This window comes from Amia ocellicauda, chromosome 17, assembly GCF_036373705.1.
Source record: "Amia ocellicauda isolate fAmiCal2 chromosome 17, fAmiCal2.hap1, whole genome shotgun sequence".
NCBI lineage: Eukaryota > Metazoa > Chordata > Actinopteri > Amiiformes > Amiidae > Amia > Amia ocellicauda.
This window is the reverse complement of record NC_089866.1, coordinates 14,186,108-14,206,923: the sequence shown is the minus strand read 5'-3', so window position 1 is coordinate 14,206,923 and position 20,816 is coordinate 14,186,108. Positions and strand designations below refer to the sequence as shown.

General features: G+C 37.9%; 2 protein-coding genes across 6 annotated transcripts in view; one reads left to right on the top strand and one right to left on the bottom strand.

The window, feature by feature from the left end:
- The first annotated feature begins 5,466 nt into the window (after positions 1-5,466).
- Positions 5,467-20,599, top strand: ap5z1 (adaptor related protein complex 5 subunit zeta 1). Of its 5 annotated transcripts, none has more exons than XM_066688933.1 (19): positions 5,467-5,556; positions 5,883-6,020; positions 6,473-6,659; positions 6,786-6,930; positions 7,297-7,409; positions 7,737-7,905; positions 8,203-8,241; positions 9,333-9,473; positions 10,015-10,052; positions 10,355-10,517; positions 10,760-10,938; positions 11,567-11,709; positions 11,982-12,131; positions 12,951-13,062; positions 14,543-14,640; positions 15,470-15,602; positions 15,900-16,114; positions 16,782-17,075; positions 19,992-20,599. In XM_066688933.1, the coding sequence occupies exons 1-18, from the start codon at positions 5,516-5,518 to the stop codon at positions 17,050-17,052; spliced, it is 2,475 nt and encodes an 824-aa protein (XP_066545030.1). In that variant the 5' UTR covers positions 5,467-5,515; the 3' UTR covers positions 17,053-17,075; positions 19,992-20,599. The 5 variants fall into 5 exon arrangements, with proteins under 5 accessions (XP_066545030.1, XP_066545029.1, XP_066545031.1 ...); XM_066688932.1 differs by having other exon boundaries at positions 8,200-8,241; XM_066688934.1 differs by lacking the exon at positions 8,203-8,241.
- Positions 20,053-20,816, bottom strand: part of radil (Ras association and DIL domains) — a 56,127-nt gene continuing 55,363 nt past the window's right edge. The window contains exon 16 of the mRNA XM_066688931.1: positions 20,053-20,152. Coding sequence (XP_066545028.1) covers positions 20,053-20,152 — 100 coding nt within the window. The remainder of the gene's footprint in view (positions 20,153-20,816) is intronic.

Sequence of the window (20,816 nt, the reverse complement as noted above, 5' to 3'; positions counted from 1 at the left end):
GCCATTTGTCTGTTTGTGTTTTTAAAAAATGAACTACTTACCGAATTTAAAATTGTAATATGACATGTTGAAGAGACGGTATTGTTTTATATAAACTGTATAATGTTTTATATTAATGTTTGAAATACTAATATGTCAATGGATCCAATTGTATTAATTGTCAAGCAAGCAAATGTTAGCAAGGCTGTTTTTAGGAGTGCTGATGCTGCAGAAGTCACTCCCAGCATTTGCTTCAATATGTTCTGTGGCTTATCTTAAGTCTGGAGAGGTCACATCATGGTTATTGATTAACAGTTTGCTATGATGACCATGGGACTGGACCTCTTCCAGTATATCCAAGGAAGCCATCTGGTTTCTGCATCCCCCACCTTCCCCCAGGAAGACAACCACGAACATTACAAGGGCCAGAGACCTGACCTCGAGATAACACTTCTTAGAAAGCATCTGACTGGACCCTGCCCACAGAACCACATGTCATGCATTGTATAAAAGCTGTTAATTTTTGCTGTTCAGAGAGACTCCGCTCAGGTGGAGCGCTTCCATGTCAGGGTCTTTCAGGCCGGGCATGTTAAATAAATACATTATCCTCTGTGCTTGAAGACTTCAGGACTTCAGTTCTTGTAAATACAAATACATGAAAAGTGATAAATTGGCAATTGATTAGCTTAAACCTACAGAGCCGAGGAAGGTACCTGAGAGCAATAAATAGCTTTTGCAAATGATTTAGTATGTTGGGAATATTTAGTATCTTGTATGCACAATTTAATTAACTCATGGGAAAGAATTATAATTTCTATGCATGCACGCTAGGAAGAACTACAAAATCTAGATATTGCATGTTCCTGTGAGACAATTACATTGTGTGCACGACATACTAAATCGTTACCACAAAATATTGATTTGACCGGGCTTTGAATAAACCATATTTCTTAGTCTTTCTTGAACACTGTATATTTACTATGATTTATGTATATAATATACTGTAGTATACATTTCTGTTTTGGTGATTAATGAGATACCATAGTTATTTGCTAATTTGACTCAAAATCTTGATCCTAATGCTCTCAATATTGAATTGAAGTAGCCTATCAGTGCAGCATTTATGGATTTTCAGGAATGGATCCATAGCCAATAATTAGAGGTCGATCAAACACTTTAATCAATGTCAATAGATTAAATAAATTATGGGGATTTGTGTGAGAAATGGTACTAAAAATACTATATATATATATATATATATATATATATACACTCACCTAAAGGATTATTAGGAACACCTGTTCAATTTCTCATTAATGCAATTATCTAACCAACCAATCACATGGCAGTTGCATCAATGCATTTAGGGGTGTGGTCCTGGTCAAGACAATCTCCTGAACTCCAAACTGAATGTCTGAATGGGAAAGAAAGGTGATTTAAGCAAGTTTGAGCGTGGCATGGTTGTTGGTGCCAGACGGGCCGGTCTGAGTATTTCACAATCTGCTCAGTTACTGGGATTTTCACGCACAAACATTTCTAGGGTTTACAAAGAATGGTGTGAAAAGGGAAAAACATCCCGTATGCGGCAGTCCTGTGGGCGAAAATGCCTTGTTGATGCTAGAGGTCAGAGGAGAATGGGCCGACTGATTCAAGCTGATAGAAGAGCAACTTTGACTGAAATAACCACTCGTTACAACCGAGGTATGCAGCAAAGCATTTGTGAAGCCACAACACGTACAACCTTGAGGCGGATGGGCTACAACAGCTGAAGACCCCACCGGGTACCACTCATCTGCACTACAAATAGGAAAAAGAGGCTACAATTTGCACAAGCTCACCAAAATTGGACAGTTGAAGACTGGAAAAATGTTGCCTGGTCTGATGAGTCTCGATTTCTGTTGAGACATTCAGATGGTAGAGTCAGAATTTGGCGTAAACAGAATGAGAACATGGATCCATCATGCCTTGTTACCACTGTGCAGACTGGTGGTGGTGGTGTAATGGTGTGGGGGATGTTTTCTTGGCACACTTTAGGCCCCTTAGTGCCAATTGGGCATCGTTTAAATGCCACGGCCTACCTGAGCATTGTTTCTAACCATGTCCATCCCTTTATGACCACCATGTACCCATCCTCTGATGGCTACTTCCAGCAGGATAATGCACCATGTCACAAAGGTTGAATCATTTCAAATTGGTTTCTTGAACATGACAATGAGTTCACTGTACTAAACTGGCCCCCACAGTCACCAGATCTCAACCCAATAGAGCATCTTTGGGATGTGGTGGAACGGGAGCTTCGTGCCCTGGATGTGCATCCCACAAATCTCCATCAACTGCAAGATGCTATCCTATCAATATGGGCCAACATTTCTAAAGAATGCTTTCAGCACCTTGTTGAATCAATGCCACGTAGAATTAAGGCAGTTCTGAAGGCGAAAGGGGGTCAAACACAGTATTAGTATGGTGTTCCTAATAATCCTTTAGGTGAGTGTATATATATATATATATATACACTCACCTAAAGGATTATTAGGAACACCTGTTCAATTTCTCATTAATGCAATTATCTAACCAACCAATCACATGGCAATTGCTTCAATGCATTTAGGGGTGTGGTCCTGGTCAAGACAATCTCCTGAACTCCAAACTGAATGTCTGAATGGGAAAGAAAGGTGATTTAAGCAATTTTGAGCGTGGCATGGTTGTTGGTGCCAGACGGGCCGGTCGGAGTATTTCACAATCTGCTCAGTTACTGGGATTTTCACGGACAACCATGTCTAGGGTTTACAAAGAATGGTGTGAAAAACATCCAGTATGCGGCAGTCCTGTGGGCGAAAATGCCTTGTTGATGCTAGAGGTCAGAGGAGAATGGGCCGACTGATTCAAGCTGATAGAAGAGCAACTTTGACTGAAATAACCACTCGTTACAACCGAGGTATGCAGCAAAGCATTTGTGAAGCCGCAACACGTACAACCTTGAGGCGGATGGGCTACAACAGCAGAAGACCCCACCGGGTACCACTCATCTCCACTACAAATAGGAAAAAGAGGCTACAATTTGCACAAGCTCACCAAAATTGGACAGTTGAAGACTGGAAACATGTTGCCTGGTCTGATGAGTCTTGATTTCTGTTGAGACATTCAGATGGTAGAGTCAGAATTTGGCGTAAACAGAATGAGAACATGGATCCATCATGCCTTGTTACCACTGTGCAGGCTGGTGGTGGTGGTGTAATGGTGTGGGGGATGTTTTCTTGGCACACTTTAGGCCCCTTAGTGCCAATTGGGCATCGTTTAAATGCCACGGCCTACCTGAGCATTGTTTCTGACCATGTCCATCCCTTTATGACCACCATGTACCCATCCTCTGATGGCTACTTCCAGCAGGATAATGCACCATGTCACAGAGGTCGAATCATTTCAAATTGGTTTCTTGAACATGACAATGAGTTCACTGTACTAAACTGGCCCCCACAGTCACCAGATCTCAACCCAATAGAGCATCTTTGGGATGTGGTGGAACGGGAGCTTCGTGCCCTGGATGTGCATCCCACAAATCTCCATCAACTGCAAGATGCTATCCTCTCAATATGGGCCAACATTTCTAAAGAATGCTTTCAGCACCTTGTTGAATCAATGCCACGTAGAATTAAGGCAGTTCTGAAGGCGAAAGGGGGTCAAACACAGTATTAGTATGGTGTTCCTAATAATCCTTTAGGTGAGTGTATATACACTACTGTTCAAAAGTTTGGGGTCACTTAGAAATTCTTGTTTTCAAAAGAAAAGCACATTTTTTTGTCCATTTAAATAACATAAAATTACAGTGTAGACATTGTTAATGTTGTAAATGATTATTGTAGCTGGAAACGGCTGATTTGTAATGGGATATCTACATAGGCGTACAGAGGCCCATTATCAGCAACCATCAGTCCTGTGTTCCAATGGCACGTTGTGTTTGCTAATCCAAGTTTATCAATTTAAAAGGCTAATTGATCATTAGAAAACCCTTTTGCGATTATGTTAGCTGAAAACTGTTGTGCTGATGAGTATCTGGAGCATCAGCAATTCGATTACAGGCTCAAAATGGCCAGAAACAAATAACTTTCTTCTGAAACTCGTCAATCTATTCTTGTTCTGACAAATGAAGGCTATTCCTTGCAAGAAATGGCTGAGAAACTGAAGATCTCGTACAACGCTGTGTACTACTCCCTTCACAGAACAGCACAAACTGTCTCTAACCAGAATAGAAAGAAGAGTGGGAGGCCCCGGTGCATAACTGGGCAAGAGGACAAATATATTAGAGTTGTCTAGTTTGAGAAAGATGCCTCACCGGTCCTCAACTGGCAGCTTCATTAAATGGTACCCGCAAAACACCAGTTTCAACGTCAACAGTGAAGAGGCGACTCCGGGATGCTGGCCTTCTTGACAGAGTTGCAAAGAAAAAGCCATATCTCAGACTGGCCAATAAAAAGAAAAGATTAATATGGGCAAAAGAACACAGACACTGGACAGAGGAACATTGGAAAAAAGTGTTATGGACAGATGAAACTAAGTTTGAGGTGTTTGGATCACAAAGAAGAACATTCGTGAGACGAAGACCAAATGAGAAGATGCTGGAGGTGTGCTTGGTGTCATCTATCAAGCATGGTGGAGGCAATGTGATGGTCTGGGGGTGCTGTGGTGGTGGTAAAGTGGGAGATTCGTACATGGTAAAAGGAATCTTGAAGAAGGAAGGCTATCACTCAATTTTGCAACACCATGCCGTACCCTATGGATGGTGCTTGAGTGGCTACAACAGGACAATGACCCAAAGCACAGCTCCATGCAAGAACTATGTAGGGAAGAAGCAGTCAGCTGGTATTCTGTCTACAATGGAGTAGGAAGCATGGGGTGAAATCTATTCAGATTCCTATTCATTTTGCTATATTTCCTATTCAAAATCATTTCATGTATGTTTTCATGGAAAACAAGGACATTTCTACATTAATTTCTAATTTCTAATCTAAGGTGTATTTAATCTGAAATAATGTGAACCACTTTTACTCCATTCAACATATTGTGTGAATTCTGAATGTAATTGTTTGCAGCTGATCTGATTTAAGAGTGGCATGGGGGGTGGGATACTTATCTAATACAGACTTTTCATGTTCTTATTTTCAAATTTCAGGTTGTACCACAACAGCATGTGAAGTTCAAGGAGGGTGAATACTTTCCATAGCCACAAATGTACATACACTGTACACTGAATGGTTTAACAAATAGATTACAATTAATATGTTATGAATAATTGGTTTGAGATCATGGGCTACAAATGTTCCAAAACCATTTTCTGGGCATTGTCTGTAATGGATATATGTATATGCAAAATAAATATATGAATTGAGATTGACACGTGTAATAAAGCAAATTGCTGAAGAAAAGCGGAACTATTTTATAGGCCGTATTTTCCAGCAGGACTGCTTCAAGAACGAACCGTTTGTGTGCGCATTGAAAACATTCCGGCCCTGCCAGGGTTGCAGCTGTCAAACCGTCAAGCATGTACGCGTCTGGATCCGAGAGTCTGATCAAACAGGCGAGGTACGTCATTATCAAACAGTCCGAGAGAGACAGTTCTGTAGATCATCTTCCGTATGAGGGTTTTAAACTTAAAGTGAAAATGTAAGACTGTACGAATGAAAAGAACGATGTAAAGAGGAAGTTAATAGTCTCGTATGCAGTGTCTTTACCAAAGAGGAAGTTATAACTTTACAAGAATCTTATATCCCAGATAATATGTTTATGTATATGGACAATTACATTTAATACACGTATTTATGACATCAATGGTCGTTAAACCAGCCAGTGTCACGTATCAGTAACCATATTGCGTTTTAAAGACCGGCTTGTCTTTCGTTTGTGCACAGAGAGATACAGGAGGAAGAGCTGCACAAATTCTGTGTCCGTATTTCAAAACTGCTTGTCAACCAAGACTATGGGAACGAAACTGTCGATTCCCTGCAGAGACTTTACCTCATTTTCTCTGCAACTAAATACGGCAGGATGTAAGTTTCATGCGCAAGTTTTTTTCATCTTCTCAGTATTCTTTATTACATGAAATCAAAGACTGACAAATGTGTCCTCCTAATATGTTACAATCATTTCCCTAATCTATGGATACTGGTTTCAAGTTACAGCAGTGCAAGCAGATGCAAAGAGATGAGTCTTCCTATTTCTAGCACCACTCAGATTTGATAGTATTGTAATTTAAGCATAGAAGCTTTGGGGAGTTAAAATGTGAATTAGTATTTTACCATGCCTTGCTTCTATTTAAATAAATGCCTATCAAATTATACATAATGGTTTATTTATTTCTACACCTTGTAATACTTGTTTCAATCTGTAAAGCACCCAGGCTACCTTGTGAAGGATGCTATACCAAATAAAAATGGATTGATTTGGTATACGTATCAGATATTTCAATAAGAGTTGGTCTTGCTCTGTTTCACAAATGTAGACTGCCTCCGGACCTGCTTAAGAAGCTGCAGTCTCTACTGTGCTCTCCACACTCCTCGGAGCAGCTCCAAGCCCTGGCCTCCGCGATCCTGAGGGAGACTTTGTACTTTGGCCTTCACAGTCTCTGTAGTGAGGAGGTTCAAGACAGCAGGACTGTCAGCTATGTCTCGGCAGTAATACTTGCACAGGTAATGGCAAACTTCATTTTCTGATTGCAGCCCAAGTCAAAATGCAGTGCGACTTCATTTTGGTTGCTGTTACACAAACATAGTACATAGCCTTTAACCGATGCCGTTTCATGTCTGTCTTGTCAGGTCAGGGTGAAGGATGAGGTTTCGGCTCTAGTACATCGTCTTCTGAAGTGTCTGGAGTCTCGCCAGCCCGAGGCTCAGAGTACACGGCATCTGCTTCCAGTCCTGTCAAAGATAATCAGCCTTTCTCCAGAGAGTTTGACTGAAGGTGAGCATGCTATCATTTTTTGCAGAAATGTAATGCTGTAATTGTATATTGCCTTTTCATCTCTTATATGTTCCAATGCACTAAGATTGCTAATGAAAGACAACCATAAGGCCCCCTGATAGATTCATCTTAAATCTGCTGTAATATGCAATTGCCTGTAATGTGGTCTGTAGTCTTGGTAATGTTTTTAGTAAAGTAAAGTTTCACTCTGGTTATTTAGGTTATTAACAGAAATTAATTCCATCCTCAAATCCTCAAAAATAGGTAATTTTTTTTCAGTAAGATTATTTATGTGACTCTTTGTCCATTTGGGTATCACACACATCATTTTTTTTTTACTTACGATCTAAAATATTTTAAAAACAGATCACATCAATCTGGTTAGTAGGAAGCTTGTGGATTGGCTGCGCTATGCCAGCATTCAGCAGGGGGTGTCCATGTCCTCTGGAGGTTTCTTTACTGGCCCAAGAACTAGACAGGTAGTGTAAGATCCCTACTGATTAAAACATTGTTTGATCTTCTGGTAGTCCATTTTAATTATTGAATTTTACAACATAAATACCTAGTTCGGTCCAAAGCACCTGTGTACACTTTTCACAAAACATATTTAATATTACAATAAATGCAAAATAAAATCAATGGGCAATATATATTGAAATTAGTCAATTACTAATATTTACACCTGGCAGAATTACTGTATATAATTTCATATAAGCCCATATGCACATGGACCAAATGTTAACTCCCTGAAACTATACGATTTCTCTGCTGACGTTGCTGCTTTTTGCTTTTGCTTCCTGTATCAGCCTGGTCCAATCACAGAGGTGGATGGCACCGTGGCTGCAGACTTCTTCACAGTGCTGTGTGTTGGACACAGCTACACTGACGACCAGTGGATGAACTTGTATGCTTTCTCCATGATCAGGAAGTGGCTGCTGTGCTATGACACCGAAGGAAGTGGGAATGCCGATTCAGGTAATGTCTGCAGATGTGAAGGTTGCTTTCTGAGGACAAAAGTATAAACCATGCCTATTTTCTTACCTGGTTCAGAATGGTGTAGTTTGTGCATTGCAGGAAATTATTTCAGGTCCTCCTATAGACTCCTGTACTGGATATATTCGATCAACTCCCAATATCTCCTCTGTCACACTTATTCATCAACAGCAGACGTCTTCTTTTTCATGTGTTTCACAGCCATTCTTTCTCGTTAAGTTATATAAACTGTTTTAAGTGATTTTGGCGTAACTGAAAATTGATTTTGATTTTTAGCAGCTGAGCATAAGAAAGTGCTGTTCATACAGTCAGTACAAGGTAAGTATGAAAACATTGGAGAAAATGTAACAACAACTAAATTAAACATCAATTTAAAATCTACACTGTTTGTGCAATTTAATTTTGGACTGGACTACTCAATGTGTTTAGTTTCATTACATTTGTAACAGACCTGGGGGAAATTCCAATTGTATCATTTGTAATTGATTACAATTACCCTTTGTTAATAAGTGGCATTGTGGTTAACCCTTACTAACTCTTGTGTAATTATAATTTATAATAACAAATACAAATCATAGTTCCATTACATGTTTATTTATTTGCTTATTGTTTCAGAATTTCGCAATTTGATTTTGATAAATGACAGATGCAGCACAGCCTTTCCAGTTTGTGCTGATATTGTATTTTACTTTGTATTGCGCTTATATTTTCTAAGTCGCCCTGGATAAGGGCATCTGCCAAGAAATAAATAATAATAATAAATGTTGTCAAACCAAAAGGAAGGCCTGCCTTGATCATGGACAGACATATGCATCTGTTATTTTAAATGGCTAATTATGAGCTCTATTTAAAGCAGCATTTTTCAAGGAATGAATTAAGCTCATATAACGATGCATTACTGGATCATGTTCTTCGTTACTCTTTAGTATACATTTAATTAGAATTCAAAATACTGTAGTATACAGTAATTGTTCATGAAAATGTACAGAACACTATAATTGCAATTGTATTTTAAAGCTCAATTGACCCCAAGTCTGATTTGGAATGGTTTTGCTTGATTAATCATTTAACACCTGCAAGCCCTCTCCTCTGTTATGGCATTTTAATTAACACGTAATTGAAACTGTCCACATATTTCTCTGTATGCTTGATAAGTCATTGCAACTAATTCTTAATTTTTGCAGCTTCTTCTATATTTTAATGTAATCTTTATTTTTATTTTTTGGAACAGTATCATTAAGTAGTGTATAAACAATTCCTTAAAGGTCAGACATGTTGTATTGTGCATTTTCCAAATAAAATGATGCTCCACTTGCTGATCTTGACCTTTACTGCTTGTCAGTGATTGGCACTTAAATCAGGAAAAATGGTAATCGTTAACACTGTTCTTACTATGACCTTTGCTGTAGATGACCGGTCTGAAGTGGATGGATCTGTGATGTCGATGGTCTCGGCCACCTCTACCTCCAGCCGCCTACTTCCTCCCAAGGAGCGACTGAGAGAGAAGGCCTTTGAGTACTGCCACCGCCTCATCGAGCAGAGCGACAGGAGTGAGCACAGCTATGTTTAAACAAACCCACACTCACACACACATTTGCACACAACACAGTCCTAAAATTAGCTTCTGACTGCTACTCCACAGAGTGCCATCACGCGTTTGCACCCCCCCATCCTTGACAGATTTCTTTCTAATTAATCAACCTTAATCTCTGAAAATATATTATTCACGAGTATAGTTTAGTGAACCAATATCTATTCACTTAAATTAAACATCGCTTAACAAATGAAGCGTGTGAATACAGTGTTGTCATATCTAACATGTCTATGATCAAATTGTCTCCACGCATTTTAAAAGCATGTAATCAAATCCAGGAAAACCTGTGTTGGACAAGGATCTAATGTACTTTAATCAACATCTGATTCCCTGTAACCTTAAATGATAATTAAAACAGCTATAGCAAAGAAAGGCATGTATGTTATGTACAGCAGTTGTTGTAGTTTATCGAATCACAATTTATTGCTTATTTCATAACCTGCAGGGATATTGCTTTTAATTTGAATGTTTTTTTGCTTTTTGTTTTTCTTTTCCAGAAGCCCAAAAGAAGTCTGATATAGTGCTACAAAAGGCAGTATGTATTAAAATGAGATAGACACCAGCCTTTTTGAGATGGTATACAAAACAGTGCACAGAGTGTACCTAGTCAAATTGAATGCGATTACCCTTCCTGGGATTGCTGGGATAACCTCGGCCACAGATTGACTTGTTAATAAATGTCGTGTAGCACCTTGAAATAAGTTCATGCTATATACTTTTTCACCATATGCACAGCTGTAATATATGACAATTTAAATGACTGTCCTGTGATCCTGTTTGCGAGATCTGTTTGTGAATGCCTAACTGGACACTTTGTTGTGGTTTCTTTGTGTTCAGTGCCTAATCGAAGCCGTGACGATAATGGACATTATTTGTAGAGAAGACCCTTCATTTGTGTACCGAGCCTTCCCCTGTGTCAAGGCTCTCTATGGCCGACTGAGTGAAGATCTCACCTACTCCAGAGCACTGCTGCCTATTGCTCAGTTCTACCTAAATCACAGTATGTCATTCCTTTATTGTCTGGGGGAAAAGATTGCATCACCCTTTGCTTTTGTTTGCTTTGTTTATCCTCCTGCTTTCTAATATCTGTCCCCTATCTAAATATCTGGTAAAATGGTGAAATAAGTCCAAATAGTTCTACTTTTATAAAAAATGCTGTCAATAAAAGTTGCAATCTCTTTTTGTTTGGAAGAGTATGTCTCTACATCATGATCAAACTGGCTGTGGTTGTCGTGTTGTCAGGTGAAACAGCAGCTGTGGACTCTGAAGCTGTGATCAGACAGCTCTTCTCTCGATTCCCCAGTAAGCTGTTCAACGAACCCATGCTGGCCTTTGAGTTCACCCAGTTCTGCAGAGCCAATGTGCTGGTCCTCAGTGAGCGAGTGTCCTTCTACCAGCAGAGTTTCCCCAATCTATTCAAGGTAACACTTTCAGGGACTCGTATGACTATTTTCTCTTGTTCAAGGGAGTGTTGAAATGCCAACAATTAAGAAAAACAATCAGGATTTAACACAGTTTATATTAATCCTGTTACTTTGTCCCAGATAAACTGAAAATAATGTGCATTTTGTATTCAGGGCTTCAAAACTCCTTAATGTGTGTCATGGGATAGCCTTCTATTATGTTGCAGACAAAAATAAAGTAGTAACTTTGAAGTAATTACAGCAAAGATGTTCCTAAAACTGACATAACATTGTTTCATTATTCCTGTGGAATTACTTATTTGCACAAACTGTTTTGGTATCAGCACTACCTAGACCCTCCATATAAATGGGAGATTTTAAAGTCATCTGGGAATGTGTCCTTTGCTGTTATTTACAGCTTTATTATTTCTCCATCTTGTTCATTCTCCTTTCATCCTTATTTGACCTAACTGCAATAGAAAAGATTAAACCCATAGTGTTCTACTGTTTACAAAATGTGATATAGCAGAGAACAGTGGAGTTGTAAAAGAAATGATGATGGGCACTTATTTGCTGTTCAGTCTTATTATAAATTAATACACAGTATATGTTTTTTAAAACAGTTATAATGTGTTTTCTAAACTAGTTCCTGGCCTGGAACAGCCCTGCGCTCATCTCCGAATATGTCGAGTTGCTTCCCCCCCTGCTCATCCCTGAAACTGCCATCGAGATCCTTCATTCCCTGCTCGACCTGCCCTGTTTGACCGCAGCTCTGGACATACAACTCAGGTAGTGGTTTTACTCTCTCCCACTGGTTATATCGATCAGATCGTTCTCAGCCTGGTGACTGTTTATTAACTGCAGTGAATACTAGACCTGGGGCTAGTATTGTCTGCTCAATAATAATTATAATATCTCTAAGGGACTTGGGTAATTTACAGCTTGATGGGTTCCCAGCTCTGTAAATAAGTGCTTCAAGTTCGATAATTTCACCATCCCTCTGTGCTTTTTGTCTTGTATTATTATTGTTGTTTTGAACTGACATATTGTTCCCTCGGCAGATCAGCCTCATCCCAGCCATCAGAGAGGCTCCTCCTGGATCAGAGTGCGACGGTGTCCAGCTCAATGGAGGCTTTTCGACACCCCTGGTATCGGGGCATGTTTATGTACATCTTGAGACCAGAGGCTGGGACTGGAGACACCATTGACAGGTACTATGCCAATATTACAGTCCAGCTAGCTGCAAGAATTGTGAAGAGCATTCTAGGTAAAGAATTGACATGTATTTATACAAGCCCACAGCAGTAGGATGTATCCAGTACAAGGTGTTGAAACAATATGGTGCAGCTAACACCAAACTAAACTGATGTACCGACTTGGATGAACCAGATGAACCGAATAACCTCCTATTGTGTGAGAAAACAAATCGCAACAATAGAGAAACATATTTCCCTTTTCCAACAAATAATGACACAGTTTGATTCGAATACCAACAGTAGCTGGTTGTAACAGGATGACGTGGTGCAAAAAGTTTTGGGTTCAATGCCGGTCAGTGTTTTTATTTTAAGGCTGTCTGTTTAGCCAATAAACCATAGCCATAAAAGTATGTTTGTATGTATATGTTGCCATAATATTGTAAGAAAGTTGTGTGTGCATTATATTATGTTTTGTTAGTTTTCTGTAGTGCTACAATTCCCTAAAAGAACAGGCCTCTAGCGTCATTCGAACTTAAATCTTAGTCTTTTTACGATCTTTCCTGATTTGCTTGCTGTGGAATCAACCAGACAGTGTGAAAAGGGTCTGACTTTGTGAACTGAACTATTGTGCAGCAACAACTAATATGCCCCTGTTACTGTAAATCTTCAGCTCTTGTAAAGACTGAAGCAATGGATTCTGCTTAGACAGCTGACATGCAAAGTGAAGCGTGAAGGAAAAGTGGATGATGCATTGGAGAGAGAAAATCTATTTTAGGGATATGTCCTAGACTAAGGAATATATGTTTCATCTTGATCTGTGTTTTTGATTCAAAGGTTAAATGCCCTTCACGAGGTCCTGGCTGATATGGCTGAGAATCCACGCGTTGTGCAGTGCGCTCAGACCGTGCCTGTGCTGTTACACATCTTCTTTAACATTGTCGCACAGGTAATGCATTTCATTGATTAAGCGGTTTCTAACAGGAGAGACATAAACTAATGCTTGGGTATTAAGCACTGATGAGTATTAGGCTTCACAGCAAGAGCCACTGCCATTCATACAGTTGTTCTAAAAGGCTGGAACTCATACCTTCCAAAAAATACTATTTGGTGTGTAGTTTTTTACAAAAAGATCAGCTTAAACCAGTTAGGTTGTCTTTTCCATGTGTCAGTTGTCTTATTCAGTTCTTTAACAAGTTACTACAAGTTCAGCAATGGTTATATTGTTGTATTTTATTTTATTTGACATGTATTTCTTATTAAGCCTTTATTATATAAGGTGTAACAGGATTTTCACAATGTAAATACTACCAAAACAAATAAGACATTTTTCACCTTATAAATGTAGGCTTTAGTTTCAGGCATTAAACTGCCGAGCTGTAAAAGAGGTAGATTATGTCTCCCTGTTTACATTTATTGCTTATTGAAGAGTTGGAGTGTTTATTTATTTTTTAATTTGTCTTATTTTTCTTAATTGACTGACACCTTTTAGCTGAAAACTCTGAAACACTATCTCTGGAAGGATCCCTAGCTGAATGTTAAGAGAGAACTAGCACAGTACCTATAATGATTAGTTTATAGAGTGAGTTGAAAAAGTATTCAGACCCTTCCAATGCTGTCAGTTTTTGTGAAATTACAAAATGATGCATACACTTTTTTTTTACTTCATTCAAATTCAAGAATACAATATTAAGAACTCAAGATGAAAGGTAAGATACATTGTCAGCAAAAACTAAAGAGAAAAAAGTGAAATATATTGATTGCATATGTATTAAGAGCTGCCTGTTCAATATTTGGTGGAAGAACAGCTGCAAGTCTTTTTATGTAGGTCTTTACCAACTCTGTACACTTGCTTGGGGATCACTTAAGGACAGCAGTTTAAAGCAATGAAATGTGAAAACTGTGAGGGTCTGAATACTTTTACAAGGCACTGTATGTACTCATGGATGTAGCACACAAATTGATGTAGATAAAACTGTTCTACATCTCCAAGTGCATGTGGGATTTGTCCCTGGCAGCAGCTCGATCTGTCATGAGGGCTAGAGCTCTCCTTTTGAGTATTTACAGCAGACTTGATTGTGATGAAAATTACACTTTCAACAGTTTTCAGACACTAATTGGCTGCAGTGTATCTGAAAAACAGCACAGCATGACCTAACTATTTGCTAAATTAGGTAGCACACAAATTGATATGGATAAGCAAACTGTTCCAAGATACCACAAAAAAGTATTTTCAGTCTAAGTGTTTATATGCTTGTCTGAAGACATTCAGAAGTGTCTGCCTTGTCTTAGACAATTACATTCATGTTCCACTGTATTGTTCTCACCTCCCAGTCTCAGAAATTAATGTTTCTAACTGTAATCGTGTCTGCAGGTGGAGCTATTGAGTTATGTTGTGTGGTTGAGCCTAATTATGTTTTTTTCCTCAGTTTGCAAATCAGAAGCTAATAAACCAAATTGTGCTCGTCTTAATGGAGAGAAGCAGCCTGTTATTCAACATAAAAAACTACAAGACTGAAGTGCAAAGGTGAGCATTTTTCTGAGTGTCTCGAATTACCGTACTTTGATAGGTGTACTATAAAGATGGAGGTACTCTTCAGCAAAAAGTTCTCCTGGGTATACTGAATAAGATATCTAGCCGTGTAGATGAAGTGGACTTTCCGGATTTCATTCAAAATGGCCTTCGATTAGCTACTTAAAATGTAATTACCAACAATGGCTGCCCCTTGATTATTGTGAACAAAATCAGCACTGAACTCCTGCCAACACATGACGTATGTATTAACCTTATGAGTGATGGGTCTGGTAATATTGAATTTAAAGGGGAACTAGCATGGTTCCTATCATTTTGAGTCTTTGTGTTGCTATAGTGTATAAGTAAGATGTATAGCACTTTCCAGTTCAATTCTATCTGATAAGCAACTTCTAACATTTTAAAATGTAAAACTTGCCAAGGAATGGAAGATACTCGAAGCCGACCAGTGTATGCTGTTTCAGTATTTCACAATAGGTTGTGTCATAAGTTCTTGGATAGCAGAAAACCCAGTCTAACTGCTTGATAGTAATCAAGGAATAAGATGCATACTGAAACATTGAAAATTTGGCTTTTTGATATCTGCCATTATTTGGCGAGTTTTAAATTTTTAAATTTTAAGTTGTTTATATGATAGAATCCAACCGATATGACTGAATTGATGCATATAGACCATATTGCCAAGTGAAGAAGCATAAAACCATCATTTTAGGAATTGTGCAGGTTCCTCTTTAACATCCACAGATAAAACATTTTAGTGGTCATGTTATCAACTGAAAGCTCACTGAAATGTTAATTAATTATATTTTTTACACCCCTTTAGAATTTTTAGCTCCCACATATTGGTCCTTTGTAAATTGCAGCCATCTCTAATTGTGGAGCAGGCCAGGGAGCTCCTGGAGTTCACCGGCACCACAGGAAACATTTACAGCAAGGAGAACTTCTATATACATGTGGTAAGAAAACACTGGCATGAGCTCTGAAGTCATGAAAATGGTGTTGCTAAGTTACACCAGTTATTCACCTCATTAAAATTAACATCTAAGGATACTGGAGTAATCAAGGATTGTTTTTATATGAAAGCCTTCAGGGAATCACTTTCCTGTATGCTACAAGAATGTGCTGTGACAATTTTGGTTCATACTTTTTTATTTTGGTTAATTATATTTTAAATATACAACAACTTGGCAAGGGGAATAGTTTTTGTCGCCAAATGATTTTGCTGATCAAGCCTCTTTCCTTGTTCGATGTAGGTGTGGGCGATCGGCGAGTACCTGTCAGTGTCTTATGACAAACGCTGCACAGTGGAGCAGATCACCTCATTCTTCGAGACCCTGGAGGCCGTACTGTTTGAGATCACACAGGTGCGCCAGTCTGCCAGCCCCCCCAGTTACTCCCCCCGAGTCATAACTGTTCTCATGACCACCCTCGCCAAGCTGGCCTCGCGCAGCCAAGACCTCATCCCCAGGTAGGTCATAGCCTGCCCCATGTGCCGTTACCTGACAGGACGAACTGTGCCATAGGAATCAAAAGGGGAAGGAAATCAAAGAGGATGCTACCATTTTTAATGAATGGTCACCTCCTCCCTCCTCTTCTCACAATTGTTTTGATGAGTCTTACTTTCTACACATCATGTAAATTGTCCACATTATGGTTAAAACAATATGTGCTCTTGACTCTGTAAATAGATGGATTCATAATTGAAATCCCTGTAGAACTAAACTGGATACATTTCATTAATGTATATTTGTTAAATGTGGTGAAATTTAGGGTTAGGTTTGTTTACCTCACTATAACCATTATACTTGATTAAATACAAATGTGAAAACCAAATACACTCCTTAGTATTCTTCCTAGTACAACTGGCACTACACCTGAACAGTTAATCAAAAAGACTATTGTTATTCTGTTAAATAAACTGAAAAATGTAAATATATGAACTTGTCTCTGGCAAGCGTAATAAAGACTACATTTGATATTGCTTTGCATTAATATTAGAGTTACAAAGAAAACAATAATATCAAATTGCGATCCTTTTGAAAGAAAGCATGTCCGGGTTTTGTCCCTCTTGCCTGGGTAATAAAAAAAGATCATAAAACTGTCCAATGCTTAAGTTTCCTCTCTACTCTTTCCAGGGTGTCATTGTTCCTCTCTAAGATGCGAACATTTGCCTGCAGTTCCCCGGTATCCTCTTGCTACAGTGAGGAGGATATTGAGGAAATCCTAACGAGGGCTAACGAACTGATCAACTTGCTCAAGCTGCCCAGTGTAGCCCAGTTTGTCCTGGCACCATGTGCACAAGGGACCAGTCCTCGCTGGCACAGGGACACCAACACCTGTCTGCCCCTCGCCATGAGAGCCCTGAGCGATGTGCTGCAGAAGGAGACTGGTTTCCTGTCTGGCTAATGAATCGGTGCCCGGCGTGGAAGGTGAGGAACCTGACCTCTTGAAAGAAATTGAAAAGCTGTGTGTGTGTATATATAATGGCACTGTGGGGGATGACAACAGCTTTGTGGCACATTAATAGATGTGGTATAGGAAACGTGTGCACTCAAGGCAGGGTACGGTGAAGGATGTGTGTCAAAATAAAATAAACAGATGGGTAACCATAAACAAAACCAAACTCCTTTTTTAGTCTAACTGTACATAAAACAAGTCCTTCTCTAAACATGTAACTAATAAATGACAAACTGTACAAATCTAATCCAAAATAAATAAATAAAACAAAGTAAATCCATAAATCAAAGTAATTGAATAGATTACACGAGGAACCATTTTGATTGTGTATTATAAAGTGTAAATTGGTGCAGCATAAATGTATTGGATTTTCTCTGTAAATACAAATGTCTGTGATAACCATTGATATATTAATAATGCATATACCTAATGTATAATATCAGAATTAAAATCAGTGTTTTTTTTTTTTTTTAATCTTTATTTTTTCATAAGACATACAAACATTACCTTTCTTAAAAACACATTTGAATAGTGTAAGAAAGCTGGCCAAATTGTTTGATAAAAACCTACCATTACCTGCAGACTAGTTGTCACAATGTGCCAATATGAGACTATACATTTTTTTTTTTTTTTTTGACATGCTGATGTAGAACTTTTCAGTTATTTACATGCTCATATAGAAAGTGTTCAAGACTTTGGACTGTTGGGGGGGGAAAATAAGTTTTTTTGAGAAACTTACCATTTGTTGTTAGGTTTGCCAAAACAACTGAATACGTACAGCTTCGAATTCAGGAACACTCAGACACAAGTAAGAAAACTGGACACAAAATTAACTGAAGTAAGACAAATGACATGTTCAACAACTAGGAAGACTGAAGTAGATCAAAGGAAACCTGAAATCAACAGTTCTGTCTGCCTTAGCCTATAAATCGGTGCAGATGGTGCTTTTACAGAAGAAATCAAGAGCATAAATGGGATGAAAAGAATCCAATGACACACAAAACAATACAAAGCAGCAGCATGGGAAGGTGTATGCTTGGAAAATGAAGAGAAATGTATATTTAAACATACAAGAGTTCTCATTACATTAGTTTTTCTCTTTGTTATTCTATGCATACATCATTCCATGATATGCAGCATTATTATATGAGTCGATCTTAAAATGGCAATGGGACAGACACACTGCAAAAAGAGCCAATCAGAGATAGACTAAAAATAAGCTATAGAATCCCAAGAGAGTAAATTGAACAATAAATCTACATAAAAGAATGCAAAATGAGACTGAAGCTTTGCTGGTGTAACCTGGAAAAGAGGGACTGTATCCAGCAGCAGATAACGGCTAATAATGATGATAGAACATTTAATAAATTGTTAAAAATAAATACACCAGTACTTATGTTGTTTTCATCAATGAGTGATGAAAGCCTTCAAATGAGTGCGTAATTGTGGTATAATTCAACAATAATGCAATGCATTTATTTTATGTTTTAGTAGTTGCTTAGTTAGCTGTTGCATATTAGAAGTGCACATATTACAGCTAGATAAGATGCATTTTTCGTTTTATTTTTTCCTATAAGCAATTTTCTAGTGGATATAAGAAGTATAAGCACCTGGTTTGGATTCTGTACTTCAGCTGTAATACTACTTTAAAGTTAATGTTTTACTTAAGAATTGTGTTCTCTATTCTGTGTTCTGTACACTTAAATACAGATTGTAAAAGGTACATCCAGCCTTTCTTAAAAAATGGCAATCAGAATAATTTTTTGACAATGGGGCCTCTTTTTTTTTTTTTTCTGGAGAGAACCTGTACTTAAATATCATTCAATTAATATACAGTATGGTATTGGATTATGAAGTGATAAATATGGAAGGTGAAAGCTATCAAAATGGTTTAAAAATATATATATGTTCACTGATTTTGTTTCACTTTTCATGTTAATTTTTAAAAAATCCATACCTTTTGCTCAATTCTAAATATGTTTCCCCTTTGGTTAAAGTTACTTATTAAATATGAATGGTTAAAAACAAATGTATTCAAATCCAAATCAACACACTACTGACAAAAAAAGTTATGTTGGTAACACTATTTACATATCTTTAGATATCCATTTACAATGTTAAATCGATCTGCTTTGCAATAGTATAGCCCCTAGTTGCAGAAATATACTTGCATTTTGTGTTTTTGCAGTTTTAATATGCATAATCTTGCCAGCATTTACTTGTACAGTAGATATATTGAAACATATTGCATGGTTTACATACATTTTGCTGGATACAAATACAATTAGCTGTTTCAGAAAGTAAAGTAATCTGAAAACAATCAAAGGCCAGGTATTATTTGTTGATAATACACCAGTGTGAGTGTGCTTCCATAACATAACATCGCATCACATTGTTCACTGATATTCATTATTAGTGCCTTTTACTGCCTTGTTGAACATATTGCCGTTAGTATTACCTGTATTTTCTGAAACACATCTGACAACTTTCTGGTAAAAAGCTAATTTATTTAAATACATCTGCAGGTTTAAATGCTTTGGGAATACGTTTCTGTGAATATATATCTGAAATGTGCTACTGAATTTTTAAACTATGATTAAGGAATTCTGACAAAAAGTACTTGAGCTGCTTCAGAAGACATTCTAATTTGATATAAACGGTAAGAGTTTTGCACAGCACCTGTTGGCTTATGAAATAACACAATTAAATTTCAAATAAATCAGCCAATAATTCAGTAGACCTGGATCCAAAAGGATAATACTCTATTTATTTTCATAGCAATACATTGCTTTATTTAAAGGTGTCTGAGTCTTTAAATCATCATTGCCTCGCGTCTGTTTAGGATCAGTTTACTGTTTTTGGTACCTTTTCCTGCTCTCTACTGTCAGGTGCAGAAACCAGGCCGGGGAAACTGAAGAACAGCAACAGACAGCTGACAGCACTGACTTCTCAGCATGAAGACGCACTGATTTTCTCAGAGACTTCCAGGTCAGACTTGGCAACGAGGAACCGCAGTCTCCCGCCTCCCATTCGTATGAGGTCCACAGCACTGTGAAGGAAGAAAGAAAATCACACTGTTGGAGGATATAAAGATGACACTTTATAGAGGATAAAGGAGGCTTGATGAAAATAAACCAAGAATAACGATCTGCCAGTGAAAATATATATTATAAAGGTTAAGACAAAGAGACAAAAAAAGAGAGACAAAAATAGATTTTCAATATATCGGCAAATGATAAGTTAAGGAACATGAGTAACATTTGTTATTACTACTATTGTAGGGGATGAAAATGACGTCATGTACTGAACACTTGTTTTACCCAGGTGTTCACTAAGGAAGGAACTTGTGCAGTAGTTCACAATGTTAACATAAACAGCATGTCTTAATGTCTTAGAGGCACCAGCAATGCATACAACTAAGCCTTTACATTTACATGGTATGTTAAAATGTTGGAGAAAACAGCTCTAGAAATAAAAATAAATACGTCTGAAAATATTTTTTTTTAGTAGATTTATTTCGAACAAACCGCAGATATGGTGTGATATAGCTCATTTTCAGGAAGGCTTTTGATAATTTAGCACATAAAAGATTTCTTCTTGGACTGCAAATGTATAAAATGCCAGCTAAATTATGCTTGCACACTGGGAACTGTTTAATGTGCTGAAAAGACAATTGCAGGTTTTTGTCTTGTTATTCTTAATTTGTGGAGCAG